The sequence below is a fragment of the Gavialis gangeticus genome, unplaced genomic scaffold (genome assembly GCF_001723915.1).
Source record: "Gavialis gangeticus isolate Ggan-Ray unplaced genomic scaffold, GavGan_comp1, whole genome shotgun sequence".
In the NCBI taxonomy this organism is placed as follows: domain Eukaryota; kingdom Metazoa; phylum Chordata; order Crocodylia; family Gavialidae; genus Gavialis; species Gavialis gangeticus.
Window position 1 is genome coordinate 216,086 of NW_017728957.1, and position 25,294 is coordinate 241,379.

General features: G+C 44.1%; 1 protein-coding gene across 1 annotated transcript in view; it reads left to right on the forward strand.

The window, feature by feature from the left end:
- The window catches only part of DDHD1 (DDHD domain containing 1), a gene marked incomplete at its 5' end in the record, with an annotated part of 122,719 nt that overhangs the window by 66,018 nt on the left and 31,407 nt on the right, over window positions 1-25,294 (forward strand). The window contains 2 exons of the mRNA XM_019528283.1: window positions 10,780-10,886; window positions 11,203-11,309. Of these exons, the coding sequence (XP_019383828.1) occupies window positions 10,780-10,886; window positions 11,203-11,309 (214 nt within the window). The remainder of the gene's footprint in view (window positions 1-10,779; window positions 10,887-11,202; window positions 11,310-25,294) is intronic.

The window sequence follows — 25,294 nt, forward strand, 5'->3', positions numbered from 1 at the left end:
GCACCCTGCCTGTCCCCCGTGGCCCAAGCTTATAGAGCCCCCACTTCCTACCCAGCCCTCAATCTCCTCCAGCTGCCGCCTTCCCAAGGGCCTGGCTGGGCCAGCCTGCCTGCAACACCTTCCCCTGCACCTGCTTCTCCACTTACCCTGCCCCAAGTGCCTGGCCCTGGCGCTTGGCACCCCAGTGCTGTCCCTGCCCAGATGGGATGGAGCATCGGTTTGCCTGAGCCGCAGCCGAGCCCTCCCTCCCAGCCCTGGACCTGGGCTCCCTCCCCCTGCTCTAGGACCATCAGGGAGGCCTGTGCACGTCAGCCCTAGCGGCTGGTACTGGGGTGTCGCTGCCTCCCTCCCCCGGACACTGCCCTGGACCAGTGGGCCCGAGCTATAGCCAGTAGCAGTGGGAGACATGGGCGGGGGGGGGACACACCCTGTTTCTCTCTTCCCTTTTTTTCCTCTTTCTCTCTTCTTGTCTTTTTTTCTCTCTCCTTTTTTCTATTTCTTCTTTTTCCTCTCCTTTTTCTCTTTCTCTTCTTTTTCTCTCCTCTTTTTTCTTTCTTTACCTTTTTCTCTTTTTTTCTCTCTCCTCTTTCTCTTCTTTCTCTTTCTTTTTTTTCTCTCTCATCACAACATGCTTAACAAAAAAAGACAAGAACAAAGGTAGCATATGAAGTTTTATTTATTATCACCAGGTTTAGAATTTTTACAAAACGTGGTATTTACTGTTTAAAAAAAGGCAATATTTATGTCTGTGAAATTTATTCCTATGCAGTGTGTCCTGCTATGCACCCACACACACCTCAGTTTTTTGTTTTTCTGATATTCTGGCACCTTACAAGGTAGATGTTTTCAAGAGCAAATTGGATGCTTATCTTGCTGGAATCCTATGACCCCAGCTGACTTCCTGCCCCTGGGGTGGGGGGCTGGACTTGATCTTTTGAGGACCCTTCCAGCCCTAATGTCCATGAAATCTCTGAAATGTTTTGGCTTTTTTGGCACTCCGGCCAAAAACATTGTCGTACCCCTGTGCATAGAGTATAGTAGAAAGAAAAGGAGACCTCAAGTCCCCTCTTTGGCATCTAGAATAATCACAGGAAAAGTTTGGGGGAATATTTGTAGGGGGATAGTATATCACCATAGGGGTTGGTACTGAATGTCGTCTTTATGGTTCTGCTCTGTCAGCACTTCTGAGCTCTCAGTGAACAAAGATGCCTTTAAGGACAGTCCTTTGTTTAGGGATCATGGGAAAAAAACACTTACGAAAACCGGTCCTTCTCAGCCCTGGTCATAAAACTAGGTTTAAAAAAAAATGTTTGAATGATCACTTACACTAACAAGTTCCCTGTCCGGGGGTGTTGCATTTCCCCAGTAACTGTACCAGATCACACAGCCTAAAGGGGCAAGGTAACAACCCCCTGACCTCTGGCACTCCTCCAGCATATCCCTTCCCTGCCCTTTCACTGTTCCTACCATCCTTGTTCTGTGCCAGATCATCTTAGGAATAGCTGATGTTTGAGGAGCTGCGTATTGTGACCCTGTTGACTGAACAGAGCAACTTGCTTTCCTTTGATCACCTTGTGCCCATTGTTCAGGCAACGGGTTAAGAGCAGGCAACGGGTAAAGAGCATGAGTCAGGATTACACTACTCTTGGTCAGGGCCGGGGTGCACAACTCAAACTTTACCGAGACCCACTTGCAAGCGACATTTTCCAAAGGAGTGGGATCTATTCTATTGGATAGAAACCGTCAGCATATTTGCAAGTGGAAGCTGTACTGCACTAGCGGGTAAGTGTGCTGACGAATGAATCGCCAGGCAGTGGCGACAGTGACTTATTATGTTGCCTTTCAGACTTCTTTTATCATTCCATGAAGTGTTTAATAAAAAATCCTAGTAGGCCCCTTGGGATTCCCCTGGCGCTTCACGGAGCCTGTATTTTTTGCAGTGCTTCTAGAATTACTTAGTAGCTCTTTTTTGTCTTCTCTCTATTTATTTAAAAGTATTATCAAGAAAATTAGATGAGAGCCTGTCTGCGGATTTCAAAGCATTCTCAACAAGTCTTAAACAGGAAATGTTGGTAGGCAGCAGGGTGGGGACGCTTCCAAAAGGAGCTCCTGCAGAGTGCTAGCAAAAAACTTGTGTGAGCACAATGCTCATTCTTTGTGAGTTGTCAAGGTTAAGACTTAAAATCACCTTTCTTGGGTGCAGCTCGGTTTTTGACAACAAGCTGCCTACAAACTCCCTGCTTCAGCACAGATCTGAAATGCAGATGTATAGCTTGCTAGAAACATCAGCTCACCTCCAAGTTGGTCTAATAAAAGATATCAACTCAAACAAAAAGACTCTGTTTTGGGCATAGCAGTTTAGCTCATGCCAAGCTGAGTTCGTTACCCTCAATGGCTTTTCCAGCATTTGTATGATTCTCTGCTTAAAGAACTTGGAGATAAAGCTAGTTTTTCTCTTTAGCTCTTACTCTGGACTGAGTACCAGTGATGCTGACACTAGACCCTTAGAGAGCTGCAGTCCAGATTGTCCTTAAGCTGGCAAACAGAACATTTTAAGGTGCCTTGGAGGGTTACTTGAAGGTTTGGACTGAGCTCTCTACATCAGGCAAACCAGGCCCTTTAAGGCCTAGGTAGGGCAAGGTCACACCTTAGAGACTGACTGGTTCAGAGGGGCATGCGTTTTCATGGGCTACAGCCTGCTTCATCAAATGCTAATTAGATTGCTGCCTGTGCAAACTCATGCCTTTCTGAACCAGTTGGTCTCTAAGGGCATTGACAGACGTGCAGGCCCTCACTAACTCATGGCGCTTTACATAAAGTGCCATGAGCTAAAGCACCACCCTGCCCACATTCACCTGTTGGCTTGGTGGCAGGGGAGAATCTAGCCTGCCTGTCTCCCAAAGCCCTGCCCCACCCCCCTTTCCAGCTCTGCTGCTGCTTGTAGGAAGGGAGTGGAGAGAGGGGAATGGAAGCGAGCTGCAGGCTGGGGGTTGCCCCGCCTGAGCAGGGGAGGCGGGGGACAACTGTAAGGCAGTGGGGCTTCACCATCAGCCCAGCCCTAAGGTCCTCCAAAGTGGATGCCTTCATCTGATCCCCGTTTGGTAAGGGTCAATTTGTCACACAATCAGCACTTTAAAAGCACTCTGCAGCCCTGCACGCGTGTCACGGCACAACTGTAGAATGCTTTCAGGGGTCCGATCTTGTGACAAATGCTGTTCCCCTGAGCACTACCAGGAGTGACCAGGAATAACGGTCACAAGCTGGCAGAGGGGAGATTCAGACTAGACATCAGGAGGCACGACTTCACGGTCAGGGCGGCTAGGGTCTGGAACCAACTTCCAAGAGAAGTGGTGCTGGCCCCTACCCTGGGGGTCTTTAAGAGGAGGTTACATGAACACCTCGCCGGGGTTGTTTGACCCCAGGACTCTTTCCTGCCATGGTGGGGGGTCGGACTCAGTGATCTGCTCAGGTCCCTTCCGACCCTACAAACTATGAAACTATAACTCCTGTCTGCATCCTGAGGTACCACCTTGTCCTACCTTCTGCCTGACTTCTGACTAACCAGCTAACCACCTCTCTTAAGGCCTAGTCAGTGTAAGCAATAAGGAGGTTGGTGTCAGTCTCCTAGAATCCCCGTGTGGCAAGTGTCTTTGCCATTGGGGTCCTTCCTTTGCTTTGAGCTGAGATATTCAAGTAGCCCTTGGCAAAGGATATTTTTTTAAGACCGATAGAATCAAAAGATGCATACGTTGCCTTTTTCATCATTCTGATGACTGCTGCTGGTTTCCAGGCAGCCTATCCCTCCAACAAAGTAAATGCTTATTGACAAGTCAGCTAAAGAGGCTTTTGTACTCCCTTCCATTAAGGATTAATTGAAAACGGCAGCTGGCAACCAGTAAAGGATTCTTCAGGTGGCAGTGGAACAAGCGCTGTAAAAGACACCTCCCCCCCAGTGTTTGCACCATTTTTTTTCTCTTTCTGGTGGTCATACTCATTGCTTCTACTATTATAGCACCTAAAATGCCAATCCTGTCTGTGCTCGCTACTAGGGCTGTGCAGAGCTTCAGTCGCTGATTCGATTCAGCAGAGAGACAACCCGATTCGGTGGCCAAATCGCCAAATCCAAATTTAACCAGGAGTCCCCCTTAAACCCTCTGAATCGATTCAGAGAGATTCGGAAAGATTTGACAATTCAGACATAGACACAGCTTTAAATGTTTTTTCTACATACCTCCAGGTAGCAGGTGGCTCGTGAACACTGCGATGCTGGGGTGCATGGAGCTTCCCACCGGAGCATCGGGAGTGCCTCCAGCATGCTCAGCAGCAGATCCAGAAGTGGACCAGAAGCACTTCTGGTCCACTTCTGGGTCTGCTGGGGAGTGTGCTGGGCCCCCTGCACCGGCTCAGTGACTGGTTCTGCCTGGGTCTGGTGGGGGGCACCCGGTGTCCCCCTGTGGCCGATCGCTGAACCGGCAGGGGTTCAGGGTGGCCCCCCAGCATGCTCCCCAGCGGACCCAGAAGTGCTTCTGGTCCACTTCTGGGTCTGCTACCAAGCATGCTGGGGACCCGCCACGCTCCTGTGGGACACTCCATGTGCCTCAGCATTGCAGCGTTCACGAGCTGTGCCTGGTACCTCAAGGTAAGTAGAAAAAACATTTAAAGCTGTGTCTATGGCTGAATTGGTGATTGTGCAAATCAGCATTGAATCACTGTCCCCGACTTGGCCCAAATCCAAATTGAATACAGCCTGTTTCACACACCCCTGCTAGCTACTGTGCAAGCATAATAGCTGGGCATCTCCTGCCCCAAAGATTATAGGCTGTATAAGGTAGGACAGCCAGTTGATAGAACAGAGATGAAGGAAGCACAAGGCCAGGTAGGCTGCTCTACTCAGCAAGTTGTCCTCTTTTTCTTTAATTTTCTTGGATCTGGTTTAACTTAAAAAATAAACAAACCCCTTTGGCTGAGATTTTTGCACTTTTTGAAGTTGAAAAATGGGTTAAATGGCCTGTTTCTTTTCCTATAATCTGAGATCGTTCATACCTGAAACTTTTGCAGACAGGAGTAGGCAGTTAATGATTCTGGGTAATATTTTCAGCTCTTTAGGGACTGTATTTTTCCTCTGCCAGGTCTGTGGATTCAGCTTAATATCATAATAATAAAGCTGCTTTGTTTATAGACTTTCTGATTTTTATTTTTTGTTCTTGCACTGAACACCCCTTAAAGTGGAGTAATGTAAGAGAAAATCAGAGCAATAACAGACGCACTAATGTTCATTGCCAGGGCTCACTCGAAGAACTGAGATATGCAGCAGCAGAATTAAAGGAATTATAATTTCATTGCTTTAGTCACAAAATAGATTGGAGAATGTTAGAGCATTTCATCTACACTGAGTACCAAAACATAAACCTTTATTTTCCAGCCCATTGCTCCTTGTGCATAACATGTCTGTGGAACAGAATGCCCATAAAGGTGTGTCCACATTGCATCCATCGCCTGTGATTTTGTTCTTTTTATTTGAACCCTAAAATAAAAGGGCTGTGGTCGCTGTCAATTTTAAATATTTTTTTCCTCTGGAACAAAGATTTCAGTAGCCAGATCACTTGTATCTGGGAGAAGAATTATTTCCACCTGTTTCTTGGATCAGGTTTCATCTCATCTGTCAGATACTAATTGAATCTGTGACTGAAGAGTTGCCATCTATGAAATAGTGCAAGTACTAAATTAAAAGTGAACCAGAAAGAGCAGAAAGAAATCCAGTGATAACAGCAGCATCCCCAAAAGCTACACTGATAATAATACATGTACAGACGTACCTCCTACAGGGGTCATAAGGATAACTTGAACAAATTTTTCTTTTGGCCAAAAGGTATTAAATTGGTCATAAGTGGAAGATGCTCATTGGGACCTTGTGTTGAGTACATAATGTTTTGCTAGTCTACTTCAGTATGTGAGAAAACCGAGCATCCTTTGCACGGTACGGCTGCTAGAGTAGAATGAGGGCTTGTCTTGATCTTGTGTGCACTGACAACATTAACATGGCTAGTACAGCAATTCCTAGCAGAGGGGACAAAAAAAGGTTAACAGTTCTATTTCTAGTTGTAATGTGTCTTATAGTGTATTCTTTTTCTTCTCTACTGGTCAGTAGCCTATATATGTATTACTGTAGTTGCTGTGCAGTTATCTGACGCATCAAAGTAACTAAGAAATATACCTGAACCCATTTTGAAGAACTTGGTTGTAATATATTTAATTTGAAATGCAATGGTAGAAATTAAAACCAATAGAAATTTAGGAGACTCTAGTGCTAGCATATTTATAATCTGAGATCCGAGGAAGACCCATACAGACAAAGGGATTGTAGTTTTGTTATCTCTGTATTTTTTTCATGTGTCTTCATTGCATACATAGCCTTAACACAGAGAAAATACTGTTACACTATATATCTCTCTATCTATATATATCTATCCCTATCTATATAGATATAGATATAAAATGCAACTCCTCTGCAGTGGCTGAGGGACCAGCTGTGTTTTCCATGAAGTGAGTATTCTGGGCTTCTAACTTATATTAAAGTTTTTGAACATGTCGTAGGATCTGTAGTTGTAATGAGACTTAGGTTTAAAAGTGCCCGAGTCTGTCTTCAAAAAAAAAAAAAAAAAAAAAAAAAAAAAAAAAAAAAAAAAAAAAAAAAAAGTCATAGGCTGTGTCTGTATGGCCTCTTGAGTGAGTCCTGGAGCACTGCTGAAATAAGATGAACCCACGAAGTAGGCAACTTGGATGCATCTGAGCAGCCCTGTCCTGTGGGCCATGTCCTGTTTCTCCAGATGTGGAAAACCAGGGAACATGTGCTGGGGGTGTGCCTGAGCCGTCTCTTCTGGCTAATTCGCAGGTGCAGATGTGTGCAGATTTGGGTGTACATGGGCCAGCCTTGGCAGTATTCTTGGGCTTGCTCCAGAGGCTGTATCCAACAGCATTTTTAGGCTTCTGAATCACCCAGGAGCTGTTGAAAAGTTTGCCTTTCATCCATTACAACAGAAAGTCTGGACCTGTTCCAGGAGACTGGACAAGATGAAGTGGAATCGAGAGAGAGCTAGCAACAGAGATGAAACTGGAGTGGTGCTTGGCTGGTCCTTGTGGAAAACGTAAAGGGGCACACGGTGGGGACACAGGGTACTCTGCTAAAGGGTTGAGAGAGCTCCTAGTAGGACTGCTTCTCCAAATGCAGCTGCTTTGTTTTTGAAATGGAGACTGTTAGGAAATCCTCATCATCAACTTGCCCAAGGGTGGTTTTAGTAATATGCCAAACCCTTCCAAACAGGACTAGAGCCCTGCGCACCTGTGGAAACTCAGTATTCCATGATGGGAAGGTCCAGTTTGCCTAGTCTATACCCCATTGCTTCTGAAAAGAAAGAAGAGCCACGGATACGTGAGATGAGATTGGCTTTTGTGGTCCCATGACCTTCCAAGCTTTTGGGTGAATTTTATCTGACAACTAGACATCTTTAAAAACCCAACAAAGGTTAGTAATTTAATTGATCAAAAAAAGGCTGCAGTATTTGGAGATGTTTCATCCCACTCTTAAAGGGCTCTGATATACTGTTTCAGTTAAGTCAACTTTATACCTGTTTATAATGTGTGTTGTCGTGCTGTTTTGATGTTTACAACGGTGTGAAGCTTTTACCTTCTTCCTCTTCTGTTAGGACTTGGTTCTTTTCCGAAGGTGTGACTCTGCTTTCCCAGCTCGTTGTTTTTATTGTGTGGAAATCCCGTGCGTTATGCATTCGTACAGCTTCTGTGCTTCGACCAGTTTGAGTTGAGGAGCGGACTGCTTCCTGTCTGGTTGTTATCGGTCTTGGTGTTAGTGGGCCACTGACCGCTTTGTTTCCCAGTGGTAATGGAAACCTCTGTCTCTGCCTAACAAGTGTTGGTGTTTCCTAGCCTGCCTGCTTTAGATTTTAGGAGCTTAAATTTCCTGTCTTGTGCTGTACAATCACCTTTTTATTCAATCAGGCGTTTTTTCTTTTGTCTTGGTTACTTGGGGGAAGCCCTTTAAAGGGGGGGGGTGTATATGGATATATGTATATGTGAATGTGTATAAATTGTTTTTTAATTATATACACACATGTCCTACCCTTAGATAGCTAGATAATTTTTTTAAATTTTATTTTAAAATAACAATTAAGAGGGCATGTGTGTATATAATTAAAAACCAGTTTATATACATTCACATATAGATATATCCACACACATACACACCCTTTAAAGAACTCCCCCTGGGTATATAGTAAATTCAATATATATTGAATTTCCCACTCGTCTTGAACTGTAAAATGGAGATTCATTGGGGGAGAAGTTAGGCTCATGTGAGTTTCTTCTAAAATATCTTTCGAGAAATGACATAGGGTTTTGGGGGTTTTCCCCTGATTGCCAGCGTAAGGTCAGTTTGCATGTAAGGTCATGGTATGTATTGTCGCTGTCTCTGTATCTCTTCGCTTGTCCTCCCCTTCGTGACATGCCTAAGAAATCTGAGGATTCCCTTCTCTTCCCTTCCCTTGCCTTTCCTCCGTGTTTACCCAGTCTCATTGCTGTTTTGGCCTTGCGCAGGGTGGATCGGGGATGAGAGGGGACCATCCATCTGAGAATTGATGGAGCTTCCTTTGGGCTCCGTCAAGAAGACTCCTTACATGTACATGAGCCCTTTTGCCTGTTACTCATCCGTTTCCTTCTCTTGCGTGCTGAGCACTCTGCTTTACCTTGCAAGCACTTGCCCCGCAGCCCAAGCTTTAAAAATGGCAGTGCAGGTTGTTTAGCCAGCGCAGCAGTAATAATTTTAAATGAGGGTGGGAAAGTTCCTGTTTCCCCTCCATCTCTTAAAAAAATCCTTTCAGTCAAATGGCCTAAACTTCAGTCAGCTGCTGTTGAAGTCAAAAGCTTTCCCATTTTGGAGAAGTATAATCATTTTGGGAAAGGCGTGCTCTTTTAAAAACAATTGGCAAGCATACATTCACAAAGAGTACTCTTTTTCCCAAGCACTGTTGTCATCTGCTAGTCTCTCCTGGCATCTGCAGTGAATTAGGTAGATATTTGTACGTGCAATACAAAGCAGGAAAGTGGGAGAGATTTGCCCAGAGTTTCCCCATGGCCTTCAGGGACCTGCTAGTGGTAGAGCTAAGGTACAACTGGGGTTGGAGGACCTGGTTTCCTGATCTGTGGCAGCGGCTCCTGACTTCCCACATGCGACATAAAACTCCTTCAGACCCACCTGTAAAGCAGGAATAACTAAATCCATGATGCAGCGTTATCAGGGATAGGCAACATTTGTAATAGGAAACTTTCTTAAGGAAGAATCTCATGGATATTCCTGCCGGGTCGTCTGAACCAGCCTTCCCTGCGGTGGTGGCGGCAAGCAAGCTTCTGGCTGGTAATAAATGAGTTGACTTCCAAAAAGAAGGAAGTGGCAGGAACCTGAACTGTGTTTGACCTTCTTGCCTACCCCACAGCTCTGCAGTGCTAATGTTGCACCATTTGGATTGTTGGCCCCCTTCTTTCCCTGAAGTTCCCAAGCTGTGGACAAGGCTGGAAAGACAGCATTGGTCCAGATCAAGGCATTAAAAGCACTTTGCTTTGAAAATAGAAGCAAATATGGTTGCACCCCTGGATTTAGTCTCATTTCTTCTTTTTCAAAACATTCTGTCTGTAATGGGGCAACGAGCTCAACTGTTTTAACATTTTTTACCAAAAGGAGTACTGACGTCGCATTACTTTTTGGAAAAAATGCTAACGTTATCAGTTGGACACGAGACAGCTAGTGGAAAGACATCTGAGAAAAATACAATTTTCTTATTTCATAGAATTTTTAATGGCTTTAGTCTCATCTTATTTGCAGTCTTAGCTTCCCTTTTTTGGATGATTTGTCACAGCAGCAGAGGGAGACTTCTATTTTCTCTCTTTAAAAAAAATAAAATAAAAATTTAAAGTCCCTTTCCCCAAAGCAGCAGATGGGGGGAGTTTGACACATTTAGTTCCTAAAAATACTTGGATTTCTCTAGAGTCACTTACATTTCAAGTTAAGTATCTGTGTGCCTTTTTAAAGTTATGTTTAAACAAGTTTTAAAAAAGGAAAAGAAGTTTTTAGCAGCTTAGTGAGCCGTTTGTTCTGCTGTAACTAATAAATGCTCCTGTTGCTTGCTCTATGAACTGTCAAGCTTCTGACCTCTCTAGGAGTCACCTTCCTGTTAGAAGAAGCTAACTCCTCCGTTTCATACTCCGTTCAGTCATGTTGTAATTGTTATATACTCTAAAAAGCTAAATTAGCTGGCTGCTTTATGTAGTGGATTACACACTTGGGGCAAAATCCTGAACCACTGAAAATGATGGCAAAACTTTCATGAATCAATGAGACCAGGATTTAGCGCTTCAAACGTAATTCCCAGTCCATTTACCTTAATGGGAAGACTTTCTTTGGCATGAATGTGTTTTATATCAGCCCCATACTGTAACACAATAGAAGTTCCTAAAACTCGCTCTTTTGCACAGATGATACAAAAAGTTTTTATTACATGACAGTTTAGACCAGTAAAAATGTTCAGGTGACATTGTATTTAGATGTAAAAATAAACATGTATATTAATAATGATGCATATCATTAAAGTTGAATGATATAATATGAGCAAGTTATCATGCCTGTACATCAGGTCACTTTTAATCTGACATGTGTTAACTTTTATTTTATGTAATGCATACAATTCAGTTAAAATACACATTTTAATTTTTCAGGATGCGTGATACTGCAAGAAAAATAGAAGAAAAGTACTTTTCCAATCTTGCAACACATGTTGAGTTCCTACCTGTTGAATGGAGATCTAAACTTGCTCTTGATGGAGGTAGAGTCACTGAAAATACAATTTTCTAGACTTCTACAAGTACTAATAAAATAATGACTTGCACTGAAATGTTATTCTGTTTAGGTCAAGCCAAATCCGTATTTGTCTTCTGTTTGAGGAGAGCTGATGCTTGGATTTATTTGAAGCATTAATATCAGCACTTAACTCCTTTGGATTTTCCATTACTTAAATTTGCTAAAGTGGTTATCAGACACATCTTCCCATGTTTTCATTTATCCACATTGTCTTCATCTACATTTATCATGGGGTTTTATTGTGATTTTGAATATAACACTTGGGCTTCTTTCTTTTTTAGACACTGTTGACTCCATTACTCCTGATAAAGTACGTGGTTTAAGAGATATGCTGAACAGCAGTGCAATGGATATAATGTATTATACAAGTCCTCTTTATAGAGATGAAGTAAGTGCATTTTATGTATTTTGTGCTAGAACATAGTATAAGATAGCTGAAATGAAACACCCATTTTCCACTCTTTTCTAAATAAATAAAAAAGGAAAAGTCCTTCTGAGATGTATTTAACAAGAGATAAATAACAATATGTTTGTCAAACAGTCTCATAGAAATGTATTTGTGGAAGTAGACACCCTGTTATGGTCTCCCTTCTGCTTTAGGCTGCTGTCCTAAAGGACAAAGTGTCATCTTGTTTCATAGCTCCTTTTTGGGTATGTCTTGCACAGCCCTTTCATAGAGGAACAGCTCTATTTTTAAATTGGTTGGAATTAAGGCACCTGACTTGAACGTGGATTTTTTTTCTTGAGTCATGCCCTGCTTTTTCAAAAACATCCCTAATGCAGACCACACTGTGGGTTAGGAGTTTTGGCTTCCTGGTATGCTTGAGTAAATGTAATTTTTTTTGTATGTGGGTGTGTGTCGCTTGTAGATATTGTAGGGCTTCAGCCCCTTCTTGATAGGTGCCTTGTCCCCAAGCAACGTCAGGGTGAGATCGGGCTCTGGTGCCACCTAGATGGTTCGGGTGCTGCTCCTACTTGCCTGCCACGTCTTTGTTCGTTATTGGGGAGGCAGTTCCCTGTAGGTGGCCCCAAGACAAAGGGGTCTCAACCCTGATCTGTCTTAGTGGGGCTCCAAAACCTCCCCTTTACACCACCCTTACCACATCCGTGGCCTGGGCGAATGCTGCACCCTGCAGGTCTTCTCCTAGATAATGTCATCCACGCCACCCGTCTTGAGACTGGTCTGGTCTTCCCAGCCAGAAAAATCTTCCCGTGGTTGGTCTCTCAAGTTCGGACTGGCTCGGGCAACTAAACCTGCCCCAGCTTGGGGCTAACTGTAACTAAGAAAACTCAACTGAAAGTGTCTGGCATCTGGCATCTGCCGATGGACTCCTGGGATTCTGTCTCCCAGTGTCCACTTGGCCACTTGGGTGGGGATAGGGGAACTCGTCTGTCCCTTCCCTCCTAGTAGTTGTGAGGACAGGCATCCACCCTGTGCCCCACCTTGGTCAGTCTTTCCAGTGTGACCACCCCTGGGTCCCAGCTGACCTGTAGTCGGTTTCCTGTTCCTCCCAAACTGGTGGGGCTCGTAGTTCCCATGCAGGACTGCACAGCCAGCTGCGTCTTCCTCCTCGGTGAGCTGCCAGAGAGGGCTAGCAATTCCCTGCTGCCATTCCCAGCCACGGTACCTGGGCTCCCTAATGGGGCTGCAGTGTCGCTCCCAGGCTTTTCTCGGTTTCTGAGGCTGGTGTTTCTTGTCCCGTCTGCTGGAGTCTTCCAGCAGACGCTCGGCTCCGCTCCCCCGCACTTGGTGCTTGGGCATCCCAGCTCTGCAGGCAGCGTCTCCCGGCTGGCATCCCGTCTTCTCCTGCCAGCCTCCCAGCTATGTTCCCGGCTGCTTTTTGAGCAGCCCGCGCCTCTCCGGAGCTCTGCCACTGCCATTTGCTGATTCGCAGGCTCAGGCAGCTCCAGAACTGTGGAGCCCGCATCAGCATTTTTTCTCAGCTGCCGCTCATCTGGACCCCTGCAGTAAGTATTAGGGTCCATGGGGTGGGGATCTGGGACATGCTAGAGGGATTTTACTTCCCCTCTCACAGTGTGGATCTCATGCCATCTTGGGATGTGAATATTCCACAAGAAATGGGAGGTATCAGACATCCATTTAAGATCCATTTATAGCAGAATATTTTAAAATTTGTACCATGCTTAAAAAAAAAAAAGTCAACCACTTCCTATAAGGGAACTGTGAAGTTCTGCATTCTCCCCTAATGTATTGACAAACAAGATGACTGGTGTGGGTGAGAGTGCTGCCATGCTGGCCACACAGAATACTTTTCGGATGTAAAGTAAAACTATACATTAATTACCAACAGCAGATTCTACAAGTTTAACCTTTGATTCCCATAAGCACGTTCAACTAGTGCATCCATGCATCTTCCACATTGTCTGTCGGGGGGGGTTGTTTTTTGGTTTTGTTTTGTTTTGTTTTTGCTCCTTTACGATGTAAACTGAATCAGATTCTTCAAAAAAAATTCTTCCCTGCTTCTTAAAGATCATACTAATGGGTTCTCTCCTTCTCCCAAACCTTGTAATATCATTAGAGGATGTGGAGCTGTGTGTCCTCACAATTAAGGTCATTTTAAGGCCTTCAGGGGTGCAGAGAGAAAAAAATATCTATTTATTTACTAGATGTATATGCTGCCCTTCCTGATGAAGGTTTAGGACAGTATGCGGAAGAGAGTGAAATAATTTAAAAAGCAAGCAAAGAAGAAAACAAAGCAGGCTCATCCAGTCTGTATTGAAGCCCTGTGCTGTTGAAGCTTCACTGCTGTCAGTACTTGAGCTAGCTGGTTTAAAGTCTGATCAGGTATCTACACAAACTGCAGTCACACTTCCAGAACGCTGTGTAAGCTTAGCCTCAGATCCAGAAAGGCAACAAATCTCTGGGGGGTGGTTTTTAAGCATAAAGTAGCCTATTTTTTACTAGCATGAGTGTAGAAAGGCCACATTACTCAACAGTGGCACAGTCCTGCACTATTTACAAAATTACCAATGAAACCCTTTCAGAGCAACATACCACCAATAGCCTTTGTTTGCCCTATTTTATGGAAAACTATTTGTTTTAGAAATATGTAGGCCTTTAAGAAGAAAATCAATACCTGTCATGCTGTCTAAGGGATAATGGTACTATTTCTTTGATTTTTCTCCAGCTGTGATGTCATGTGTCTAAATCATGAGTCTAGCCATGCATAGCTATATGAAAATAGAAAACATGGACTGAGATTTCAAAGCTGTCCAGCGGATTTGATGCTACTTCCCAAATTCCTTGGACAGCCTGTTAACTAATATAATTTCAAAAATGTCATCTACTACTTCTGTTGCTAATAAAACTGTGGCTGTAAAAGCTGATGCTCGGGGGCCTTCCAAGAGTAGTAAATAAATGCACAGAAAGCTCTGACTCTGTCACTCCTTAAATAGATGTGAATTTAAAGCAGTGTGAACTCCCTCTGGAAAGTAAGGCAAAATTTCTCTTGCAATTTTATTTAAGTATTATTTTAAGATGCTTAGAAGTTTGGTATGTCAGTATTAGCCCTGTGGGAGACAGATTAGAGAATACAGTTGCAGGTGTGGTTCCAAATATAGATGAAAAATGTAATTTATTGCAATATATGGTGATGCATCACTCTCTCACATCTGCATGGTGCTCTAAATAAAACGAGCATGCCTTGGCCATCTCAAGCCTAAATCCATCTGTTCACTGCCTGTAAGGGCATTTCCTTGATTTATGGTTTGTAACAAGACTTGTTACTTGTGGTGATTACCTAGACCTACCTTGAACTGATGTAGTAACTCCCCCTACATTCGGAAAGCAAACTTTACAGTGATTTAGGTAGCAAATATTTGTGCACAAAAAAAAAAAAGGAAAATGCCTTTTCACTGTAAGTGAAATTCCCAAATATTTGAGAACACGCTTCTAACTTACCTTTTTTTTAACCACTGTTAGCAAAAACATTTGGGAGGGGAAAGTTTCCTTTGTCTGTCATGCTTTCTAATACCAAACTATGGCATATGCTTACTGATGTTACTAGGAAGGTGGTTTCTTGTGGGATATTTTTGTTATTCACAAGTATTTTTTTAAAACAACTAATGTAGTGTTCTTAGGTGTGAGGAAGTTTTGGAATATCTTTTCATGTTGCATGACAGATACAGGTCCATGCTCCTCCTTTTTCATCCTTTCCTCTCTTTATTTTCAGTAGGCTTTCATTTGCATAAACTCAATAGTAGCAAGTGAGCAGAGCATCCTACTGAGCGAGAACTCTCTTTTATGAGTATGTAGTAGGGTGTCTTGTTCAGAATGCTTCGTCTGCTTTTAAATGAGTCTCCTGGCTGCAGATGTCTGGGTTGATTGTGGTAATGTGGGCATAAGTTGCTTGAAATTAGTATTCCTGCTTACCACTTCCTAACACTGAGCCATTTTTCTGAAAGCAGTTAGTATTTCTAATGCTTTTCATCCAGAGATTTCAGAGTAATTCACAAATGACTAATTGAACCTTGCTGTCCCTCTGCTAATAGATGACACTATACATTGGGATTCGTTTAGTGACAGCTAAGGAAAAATGCAGAAGCCATTTACGCAGCAACCCTACCAGATGCTTTAGGATATGAATTTATCGGCCATTGTAAGGGCTTTACGACCTAACAGACCTAGTGTGACAACTGCTTTAAAACTTTTGACCATTCTTTAAATAATCTCGTGCAGGGATTTGTAAATTGGCAATCAACATTTTATTCCCACCCCCCACATGGCTTCTTGAAGTGAGAGCCTTGTCATTTAGTCTCGGACTTGATGTAATGTGCTAACATGGGCTACCCGGCAAGTGTTATGGAAGTGAAGCAGATCTCTCCCAACTCCCACATCAGCAACCATTGTTCTGCAACAAGTGCTGGATCAGAGGACTCCAAAAATGGCCCCTGGCTTGGATTTATTTTTATTTTACAAGATAGCACAATATGCTGCCTTCAGCCTGGCATGAAAAACCCCCATAAAAAACTCCTGTAATATGTTAAGCTCTCTAAATTGCATAGAAATGAGTGGGGAACTGTGTAATTAAATATTCATGCTCATATAAAGATACCTCCTCTGTCTGTGTGGACAGTCATTTAATTCTGACAACGGAGGTGGTGATTATGGTAACATAACCTTAGGTAACACTGATTTCAATGGGCTGCTTGGTTTCACAGCAGCGTTACTGTAGCTTAGTGTTTAATAATAAATGGCTTTGACATAGATTAAAAAGACTAATTGATGCATAGCATTTTATCACCTTTGTTCTCTTGTTAAATGCTCATTTCACTGACCTTCACTGTATTTAAACTTACCAATTGTACAGAACTACAATTAGGAAGTTCAATTATATTATATGCATCTTGGCAGAAAATGTCCTCTGATCACAGCATGGATTTTGTCTTTCATCTGTGGATGTCTAGCAGCTCCCATAGATTAAGCCTTCCAAAGTCCCGGTGAGGTTAGCAGGAAGTACACGCGGTCACTTCACCAGTGACTGAAATGCCGTAAATCCATAAGCTGTTTAACGGGGCCAAGCACTAGTTCTCAACAGCTTAGAAGAGGAAATGAAAAACACCAGACCTAGTTAAACTGACAGTGGAATTGAGCGCTGAAAATGTGGCAGGGACATCGCATTTAATAATTGTTTTGCTACAGAATAGCCCATGGGACTGTATATGACTGCAGGGTTTCAGAGCTCTCCCTTACGTCTCAAAGATCGTGCTTTCCAAAGCGCTGTACTTAAGAAAGTATGCCATCTACCGGCAGTCTGTCACCAAGCCTCTGTTCCTTCAGGGTATCCCATCTGGCCATTTTTAGCTGGTCCTTAATGAGATCTGAGGAGCAATGACTGCAGGCTTGTTAGGGTAGATAAAATACTTTTCTAGGCCAGTTAATGCACTGTAATGCACAATCTGCCTAATGAAGGGATGCCTTGAGCAGGAATTAGTAGTCTTTCTTGAAATGACTTGATTTGCCCATCATCTCTAAATATTATTAATAGGGTTTAACAGTTGTATGCTTCATTTGGAAGTAAAACAAGTTTAAAAACAATGTACTGTTTCTATCTCACAAGTGCTAAAACTCTCTTTACAAAGATGCGTTGGCTTGGCACAAATTTTGGCAGACATCATTATAGCCTTTTATTTAAAAAAAAAAAAAAACCCCAACGAAGTTGAAGCAATTGTTCAGATGAAGTTTAAGTGCTCTCCATGTTTCAGTGTATGCCGCTAAATAACAAAAGCTTCTGTGTTATAATGGGGAGCTGTATGCCTCGCATAAAGGAACTATTCCCAACCTTTGTAAACCTCTCAGTGAATTGCCCTTTACAAGGAGGAGAGGCTGAAAAAGAATAGACTTGGTTTCTCATATTTCACTGTCCAGGCTATATCTTCTCTGTAGTAAATTGCCATCAAGAGGGCACTCTGGAAATGGGCTGATACTGCACGCTGCCTTGGCAGCAAGAGGCAATTGTTTGTTACCCTTTTATATGTTTGACGGTAAGAGGGTTGTGAAGTGAGAAGCATTTAGCTTTGATGGATGCAATATGATTTTTGCTTAGTTTTTTGAAGCTAGAGAGCTGCTTGATAGGGTTTTCTTTCCCACTTATCCTACTCAATTTGTTTATTTAATCGTTCTTGAATATATTCCCAGCTTGATGAAGTGCCGGTGTGCTGAATATGCCTCTATTAAAAGTCTTACTTAATTCTAGTCGCACATGACTCCAGTGGACAGCTGAATTCTGAAAACCAGTTTTCATTTGGCCAGACTTGGCACTTAAGCAGGAACAGGTGACCTCAGGCTAGGAAGGGCTCCAGGCCCCTGTGTCTAGGCTTGCGTCTCAGTCTTGCACGTTCTTTCTCTATAGTGTCTCTGATGTACAGCTTTTCCTATCCGTTCACACAATTCAAATTCTTGTCCAGACTCTCATCTTGGTTACTATAATATCCCACTCTCTGGCGTGGACAGCTGGTTCATCCCACTCTCTTCCATTCAGAACGCTGCTACAAAAACGCTGCTACCTTCTTAGCCAAATGTCTTAATTGTGCAAGCGTTTTCTTTGCTATGTGTTAGGGAGAAGCTCCCTGTAAATGTCTGCAAAGCTAAATTTGTTGTGCTCTTTCAGTACTTTCTATAAAACTCTTTCCTGATGCCTCTGAAAACTTGATGGTGGTCAGGCTGCTGAAGTGTTAAGACCACTGCCTGTCATGCCAACAGTACTGTCCCTTTTCTTTGTACTCCTCCATACATGGTATTCATCTCTTACTGCTTGTCTTAGATTACAGCCTCTTTGGGAAAGGTTTATTAATGAAATGATGTGGTGTTAAAGTATAGAGGGAAGAGAGGCCTCTGGAAGAAAGGTAGATGGGAGATGCGGAGGGTCCTCTGTCCTCACCTGTTCCTCCTCTTACCTGCCTCATTGTTCTCGCAGAATCATGGAAGATGAGGGAGGCTGAGGTGTTCAGAGGAGCAGGGTTAATTCGCTGTGTCGGGGCAGCCAGGAGGCCATGGAGAGTGAGGATGTAAAACAGGTTCTGAGCTTTGGCCGAGAGGAGGTCATTAAAGACCTTGGCAAGAGCCTTTGGGTTGAGGACAAGGGGCAGTTGGCCTCAGCAGGATTCACAATGCTCATAGTTCACCTCCAGAGATTTAGGATGGTCCATTCTTGCAATGTGTGATGCACTAAGGGCTTGCCTACCCTGTCCCAGCATGCCCTGTCCACTTTCATCCACCGGTTCAAAGTCCTGCCAGAGAGCAAGATCTCGAGAGCAGGTCCAGAGGGATGAGCTTGGAAAAGGCCTCACTTGCACATTTCTGCGTTTGGAGCCTGCCACCAGCCCAGGTGACTGCGTTGTGCATGAATCACTGCCACCCTGTCGATAAGCCATGAGGACTCAAAGCTGGCGAGCAGCAAAAGAAAACAGAATTCGGAAAAATGTTTGAAATTTGTTTCAGCAGATCTTGTGATCACAGACCCTCTCAAAACGTACTGAAGAGTCTGCTTAGATCCAAGCACATTGACCCCTGTGTTTAATATCAGCAAGCAGGAAAGTTGGGAACTCTCACCTGGCCTGGAAGGGGACTAGGAACTGTCACTTAAGGTTGCCACTTATGTGATAGAAAGGAAAATGCCAGAGCAGACAAGCTCACCCAGTTGGTAATGCCTCCCATCCCCCTACAAGTACACAAGCGCTCGCTACCTACAAAATGTTTTGGATCATAAAATGATTGAACAGGTGCCTGCATGGATGCTGTGAGTTTGTGGATTTGTTTTCCTTTCCCAGTGCAGAAAGCTACCAGTGATAGAGACCAAGGTGTTTTCACTGGATACATAATTATTGCCCTTCCTCCCCTTTATTCTCGGGCATCTCTGGTGTAAGCCCTCACATCAAAGGGGAGGTGGTTGTATCACCTTCGTATGTTTACACCACATCCTGACCATCACTTTACGTCTTGTCTGGCTGGAGGTCCCACTAGACTTGTTCACAAAAAAGTTTGTCCTCCCCTTGGTGATTGGGATTCCTTAGTGGTTAGAGAAATGGGGTTGTTTCTTTGTGCTGCTTAAAAATGATATAGCAGGCAAATGAACAAGAGGTGGATAGCAATGTTAGCCTGAAGTCATGAAGAAGATAAAACAGAGTAACATCTGAGAGATTAGGTGGTTCACAGAGACGAGTTTTTTCTGGGCAGCACCCTACTTCATCCAATGGCATGAATGGACAAGCAAGTATGTCATTTTAAGTAGAATAGACTGATCTGATCTGATCTGATCTGATCTAACAGACCCTCCTGACCCTCTCAAACGGTTTGATATCAGTCTGCTTTTATAGATGTTTCTCTCAAATTCTGTGCTTGTCATTCTGGCTTCTCATGAGCCTGCAGAAGGCAGTTCCCTGCCCAGCCTGTAGTCAGGTCCATGAAGGGTACGGTGTATTTAACCGCTGCCTTGTGGAATATAAACTGATGACTTCTGAGCAACTTGATCCTGTGGCCTCACATTTCTTACACGGGAAACTTGCATCTCATGGCAAAGATTTCAACTTGCAGCATGAGCCTTGGGCATCTGTACCAGATCTGCTCTTCATGCAGCTAAAATATAGAAGATGCCTCCAAGGGCAGCAGTACATCTCATTATCTGCTGATGTTTTTTTTCCATTTATCATTCCTGATCTGCTGACATTGTTGAACACCAGCTGGGTATTAAAAGTCTGCTTACATTTTGAAGTCAGCATCAAACCCTTAGGCAAATCTGTTTGCTACTTTAATGCGAGCAACTTCTCCCACTTCTCCCACTGCACCAGAGGCTTGCTTCCTGACTTCTGCCAGTCCTCACACCTGCTACTTGCAAGTCTTTGTAACTCATGAGGTTAAAAAAAAAGTACCTGCTGCTCTGCCTAGCAAACAGGTATGGCAAGGATCCTTGCTTACAAAAAACCCCCCTAAAAAGATGCATCTTTACCACGGGTGCTGTTTGTGTTGTAGTGCCCACATAGCCCCCAAACAAAACTGGGGCCTTTTTATGCTGGATGTTGTTTAAATAGGTAGAAACACAGGGTCTCTAACCTGAAGAGCATAGAATCCAGCTTGAAGTAAACCTGGTTTTAATATTTTTAAAGCAGCGTCGTCTGAGGATTTCCATGCTACTAAAGTTAATTTGTGAACTACTTTCAGTGAAGAGGGTGAGAGAGAAACTTCCAAAAATAATGCTGTGTTAAGTAAGCATAATAGGAAGAAAATAAAAAAGGATTATTCTTTTAAAGCACTTTTTTTTTCTTGTACCTTTTTCTCTTTTGTAGCGTTTATCATCTATTGTATAAATACAAGAGTGATTACAATGCGCGGTAGATGTAAAGATCTGCAAACTGAGTAGCATTCAGGCCTGTGTGTATTTTTGTGGGGACTGTTATCTCGCAGTGGAAATGCACGGAGATTGAACAATCCGGTTCTTTCAGAAGCTGCTGTTTTTGAAGTGCAGTGTGGGGGCTCCTCATGGCATCCCCCCCCCAATATAACAGCAGGCGGTTGCAACAGCTACTCGTGTTGCCTGTGCTGCCGGACTGCAACACCTTCATTGTCCAGGCTTCAGGCAGAAATGGTGGCTTAAATAGTTAATGCACAAAGAATCCAAGCCTGAATTTACATCTCTGCCCAGCCTTTCTCCACTTGACAGCCTGGATGCTGGGTGGGTGACCCTTCTCAGAGACGCTGTGTCTGTCTGCAAAGCAAAAGGTCTCCTACAGCAATGTTATACAGTGAGGGAAGAGAGAGACTCTGGGTGGCTCGGTGACTCTTCTTCCTGGTCTCTCCTGTGGTTGTAACCATGCCAGTCTGTCTGTACTCTAAAGAAATCTGGACTTGCTTTGAATTCAGGTCAGGTGCATGTAGTAACCATCCCTGCATCACCCGTTGATTGTCTGCATACCCCGTTGTGGCAAAATTCCTTAAAGCCCATCTTACTTTTATTTCCATGAATTAAGGAGCCTCTCGCTGCCTAGGACCTTACAAAAATCCTCCCTTTTTTTTCTTTCTTTCAGTAAAGAACCCATGGCAACTTGTGTTTTTTGGTGACTGTCACTTCAGTTAGGAAGAGTCAGCAAGACATAAGCCGTTGAGACATGGTGTCTGCACACTCTTTATCGTGCGGGTAAAATGCTAAACTCCACTGTGCATCCTTGTGTGATGTGTTCCCAGGCTTGCAAATCAAACTATTCATCTTTAGGCTTTCTTCCCAAAGCCTCTGCTGACCTGAAGCCTGGCTCATGGGCTTCTGTTTATTGAAGGAACAGAGCAGTCATTGCAGTGACTCCTGTCCCTTATGTCCTAAGCTGCCAAAGCCTGGAAATTGCGAGGGGTACAAGTGGAGCTAGAGCAGGTAGTGCTGGTCGCAGCAAATCTGCTCTCTCACATAGATTTTGCTCTTTGCAACACCTATGTGGGTAACACTTCTAGAAAAATTAAGAGTCACTGTAGGGCAAATAACTGCTCTTTGAAGAAAATACAGCTTGTTTGGTTCCTTGGCTGGGAAAAGAATGTTTTGAAGTAACCCACGGAAATTTTTGGCTATTAAATATTGATACTGGAACTGGTTGTATTGCAGGAAAAAAAGCAATCTAGTAGAGGAAGGCCAACAGAGAATTCAAGTAGTGCTTTTGATCTCAGATACGGACATAGAAAACCATTGATGTAGCAAGCATAAAGGAGTGTGAAACCTACTGATGCATTTTTATAGAGTGGAGGAGCGGTGTATATAACAGCATGTCATGATAAAACAGATCTGGAGGAGGTGTAAAACGCATTGAATGGCACTGTTCTTTTTCAAACTAAAGTGTTCTCTTGCGAGACAGTATCATATATCTCCGATGGCTGGAGAGCATTTGAGGGCTAAACAACATTCTTGTGACATTATACTGATTAACAAATTGTTTCTTAGCTGCAACTTAAACTCTAAGCCATGTTCTTTTTTCTTTTCCTTACTGGATGCCAAAAGATTCAGTAGTCGTAACACTGATGGAGACCTGTGTGGTAAGAGCAGAGCAGCTGGTGCTTACAGATTATGGGGAGGTTTTCTTCTTTGTTTTGCCACAGCCGCAAAGTATTTGGTTATGCCCTTCATTTAGGACACTATAATAATGGTGAATTGAAAATGTTACTGTACAAGCATGTTTGGTGTACAGTGATTTAAGGTTGAGAAGGAATCTCTATTAGATGATCTGGTTGAATTACAGAGTTGTAATCTGGTCTCTGAGCTTTCTTCTGAATATACAGCTTCTTCCTGCATACATTTTAGTGCTTAGTCTAACTCTCCGAGTAACAGTATTCTTTTTCTCCAAAGAGCAGAACAATAACTTCCTTTGTGGGTTAAATAACAAGGCTCTGGTTAAATGGTAAGGAGTATCAACGCAGTCTAGTTAAATGGTAAGCTTTCAATGAGTCCTTCATGACATTCTCATTCATAAACTTGGAAAAATGTGGCAGAGGTAGAAAGAGGTACCTCCAAGTAACAGTATTTGCATAGATAGGTTTATTTCCAGGTTATTTGGAAATAACCAAATATAGAAATATTTCCAAATCTACCCATTCGCACAGGTAGATTTGCAATTAAGTGGTGTAACAGGGCACCCCATCCATGTTCTAAAAGGCCTGAAGAGTAAAACTTGCAAGGTCCCTGTTAAGAACAGGATTTCTGTGACCCGAGGGGCAAGGTCTTGGGCAACTTGGGTGAACTTGGCTCCAGAGGAGGACAAGAGGCTCAGCTCCCCAAGGCCAGCAGAGAAGCCTCTGATCAGTAGGGATCCTGGTTTTCTCTGTCAAAAAAAACCAAAATTCTCTGATTTTAAAGCGTGGGGACAGACTATTTTCTCTGATTTAAAAAAAACAAAACCCAAATCCGTGTTTTTCCGCAATTAAAATGAAATGCCACTGATATATAAAATTAAAAAATGCATCAGCTGAACACAATGTTTTATTGATGTATTTACAATTTCAAAGCAGTTTGAAAGCCTACCTGGGCATCAATCATTATAATAAAATAAATTCTAAATACCTGTATATTTTGGTATTTGACTTTGGTTTTTTTTATCATTGAAAACTAGAGCTCCCCCTTTGCTTACCAGGACATGGATCCAGGTGCGGCTGTCCTTCCCCCCCATTGCACGCACTGTGGGTGCAGAAATCTGCCCCCCATGCATCACAAGCTGTCTAGCGATAGGCTTCAGAGAAGGCAAACTCCAGGCCAGCAGTGAGCTGAGGGCTGCAAAGAGGTACAGAGGCTGCTTAATGAGGAGCGACTGACCTCGGACTGTGGACTGGCCTCTTGCAGAGCAGGCAGAGCGTAAATGAGGCTGTAGATGGGATAGTAGGAAACCTCCACTGGGACTGAGTCAGCTAACCAGTAGGGCCAGGGTTGGCCTGTATTTGACTTGCCTCCTGGGCGGAGGGTGTCACTCGGGCCCTGACCATCGGGAAGACAGGAACCGTCCTGCAGGATATAGGGAACTTGGGTCCGCAAGGAGAGGAGGAGCCAGTAGTGGGGCAGGAGAGCCTCTCCCACTTGGTGAGTGTGCCCAGATGGGTTAGCATTTTAGTTGATGTCTGTTTCTGTTCACCCCGTGGGGCGATGTTTCTGTTAAAGATTTGTTCATAGTAAACTGGCCCTTTAGAGTGGCTGGAAGGGGTGGTTTGGAGACCACAGGATGGTGCTTGGAGCACACAGCAGTTTTAAGCTCTGTAAGGGCTGGGGGATTTATAGAGGTAAAAGTGGGGTCTGAAGCCCCGACAGGTAGGCTGAAGCTAGAGCAGAGAGGCTGAGGCTAAGGGGCTGAAGCCAGAACCAGAATAAATAGGGGCCTACCCAACTCAAGGAGGCTCCCACCCAGTTTTGCAGGGAGATGATGGGGCCAGGTGCTATCTTCATGGGCTGAGCACAGTGCCGCCCCACCCCACACACACCTCTTGCCAAGGGGCCCCGGTGGCCCCACTCCCCCCCACAGGTTGCAAGATGACCCAATGGCAGGGGGGGGCCATCCCCAGGGAGGGCGACACTGCGGCTGCTTGGGGCTGCAGGGGGGTCAGGAAGGCCAAGGCAGGGAGGGGACTGGGACTAGCTTCCTGGATCAAGGACAACAAGAAGTCCTTTTTTAAATACATAGGGGGCAAAGAGAAGGTACCGGGTAACGGGGCCCCTGCAAGACACACCAGGGAATCTGGTCGTCACACCAGACAACAAGGCTAACCTATAACAATTTCTTTGCCTCCATTTTCCTGAGCAGGGACCAGATCAGCCCCCCACCGGGCACCCCTCAGGCCCCAGGGGAGGCGCACCTAGGCCAAGGGTCAGGGAGGATCTAGTCGGGGAACGTCTGGAGGGAGTGGACATATTTACATCAGCTGGTCCGGACGATCTCCACCCCCGAGTGCTGGGGGAATTAGCTGAGGTCATTGCGGGACACCTGGCATGGCTGTACGAGCACTCATGGTGCTCTGGTGTGGTGCCAGAGGACTAAGAGGGCCAGTGTGGTTCCCATCTTCAAAAAGGGGAGGAAGGAGAACCCAGGGAACTACAGGCCAGTTAGTCTTACCTCGATCCTAGGCAAGCAGTTTGAAAAAATTATTCTGGCACACATCCAGGAGGAGCCAGCAGGGGAATGCATGCTTAGGGGCAACCAACACGGGTTCATCAGTGGCAGGTCCTGTCAGACTAACCTGGTGGCCTTTTACGATCAGATCACCAGATCATTAGATGCAGGGGTAGCAGTGGACATCATCTTCCTGGACTTCCGGAAGGCCTTTGACACTGTCTCTCACCCCGTTCTCATTAAGAAACTGGGGGGCTGTGGTGTCGACACCCACACAGTCAAATGGGTCGCCAA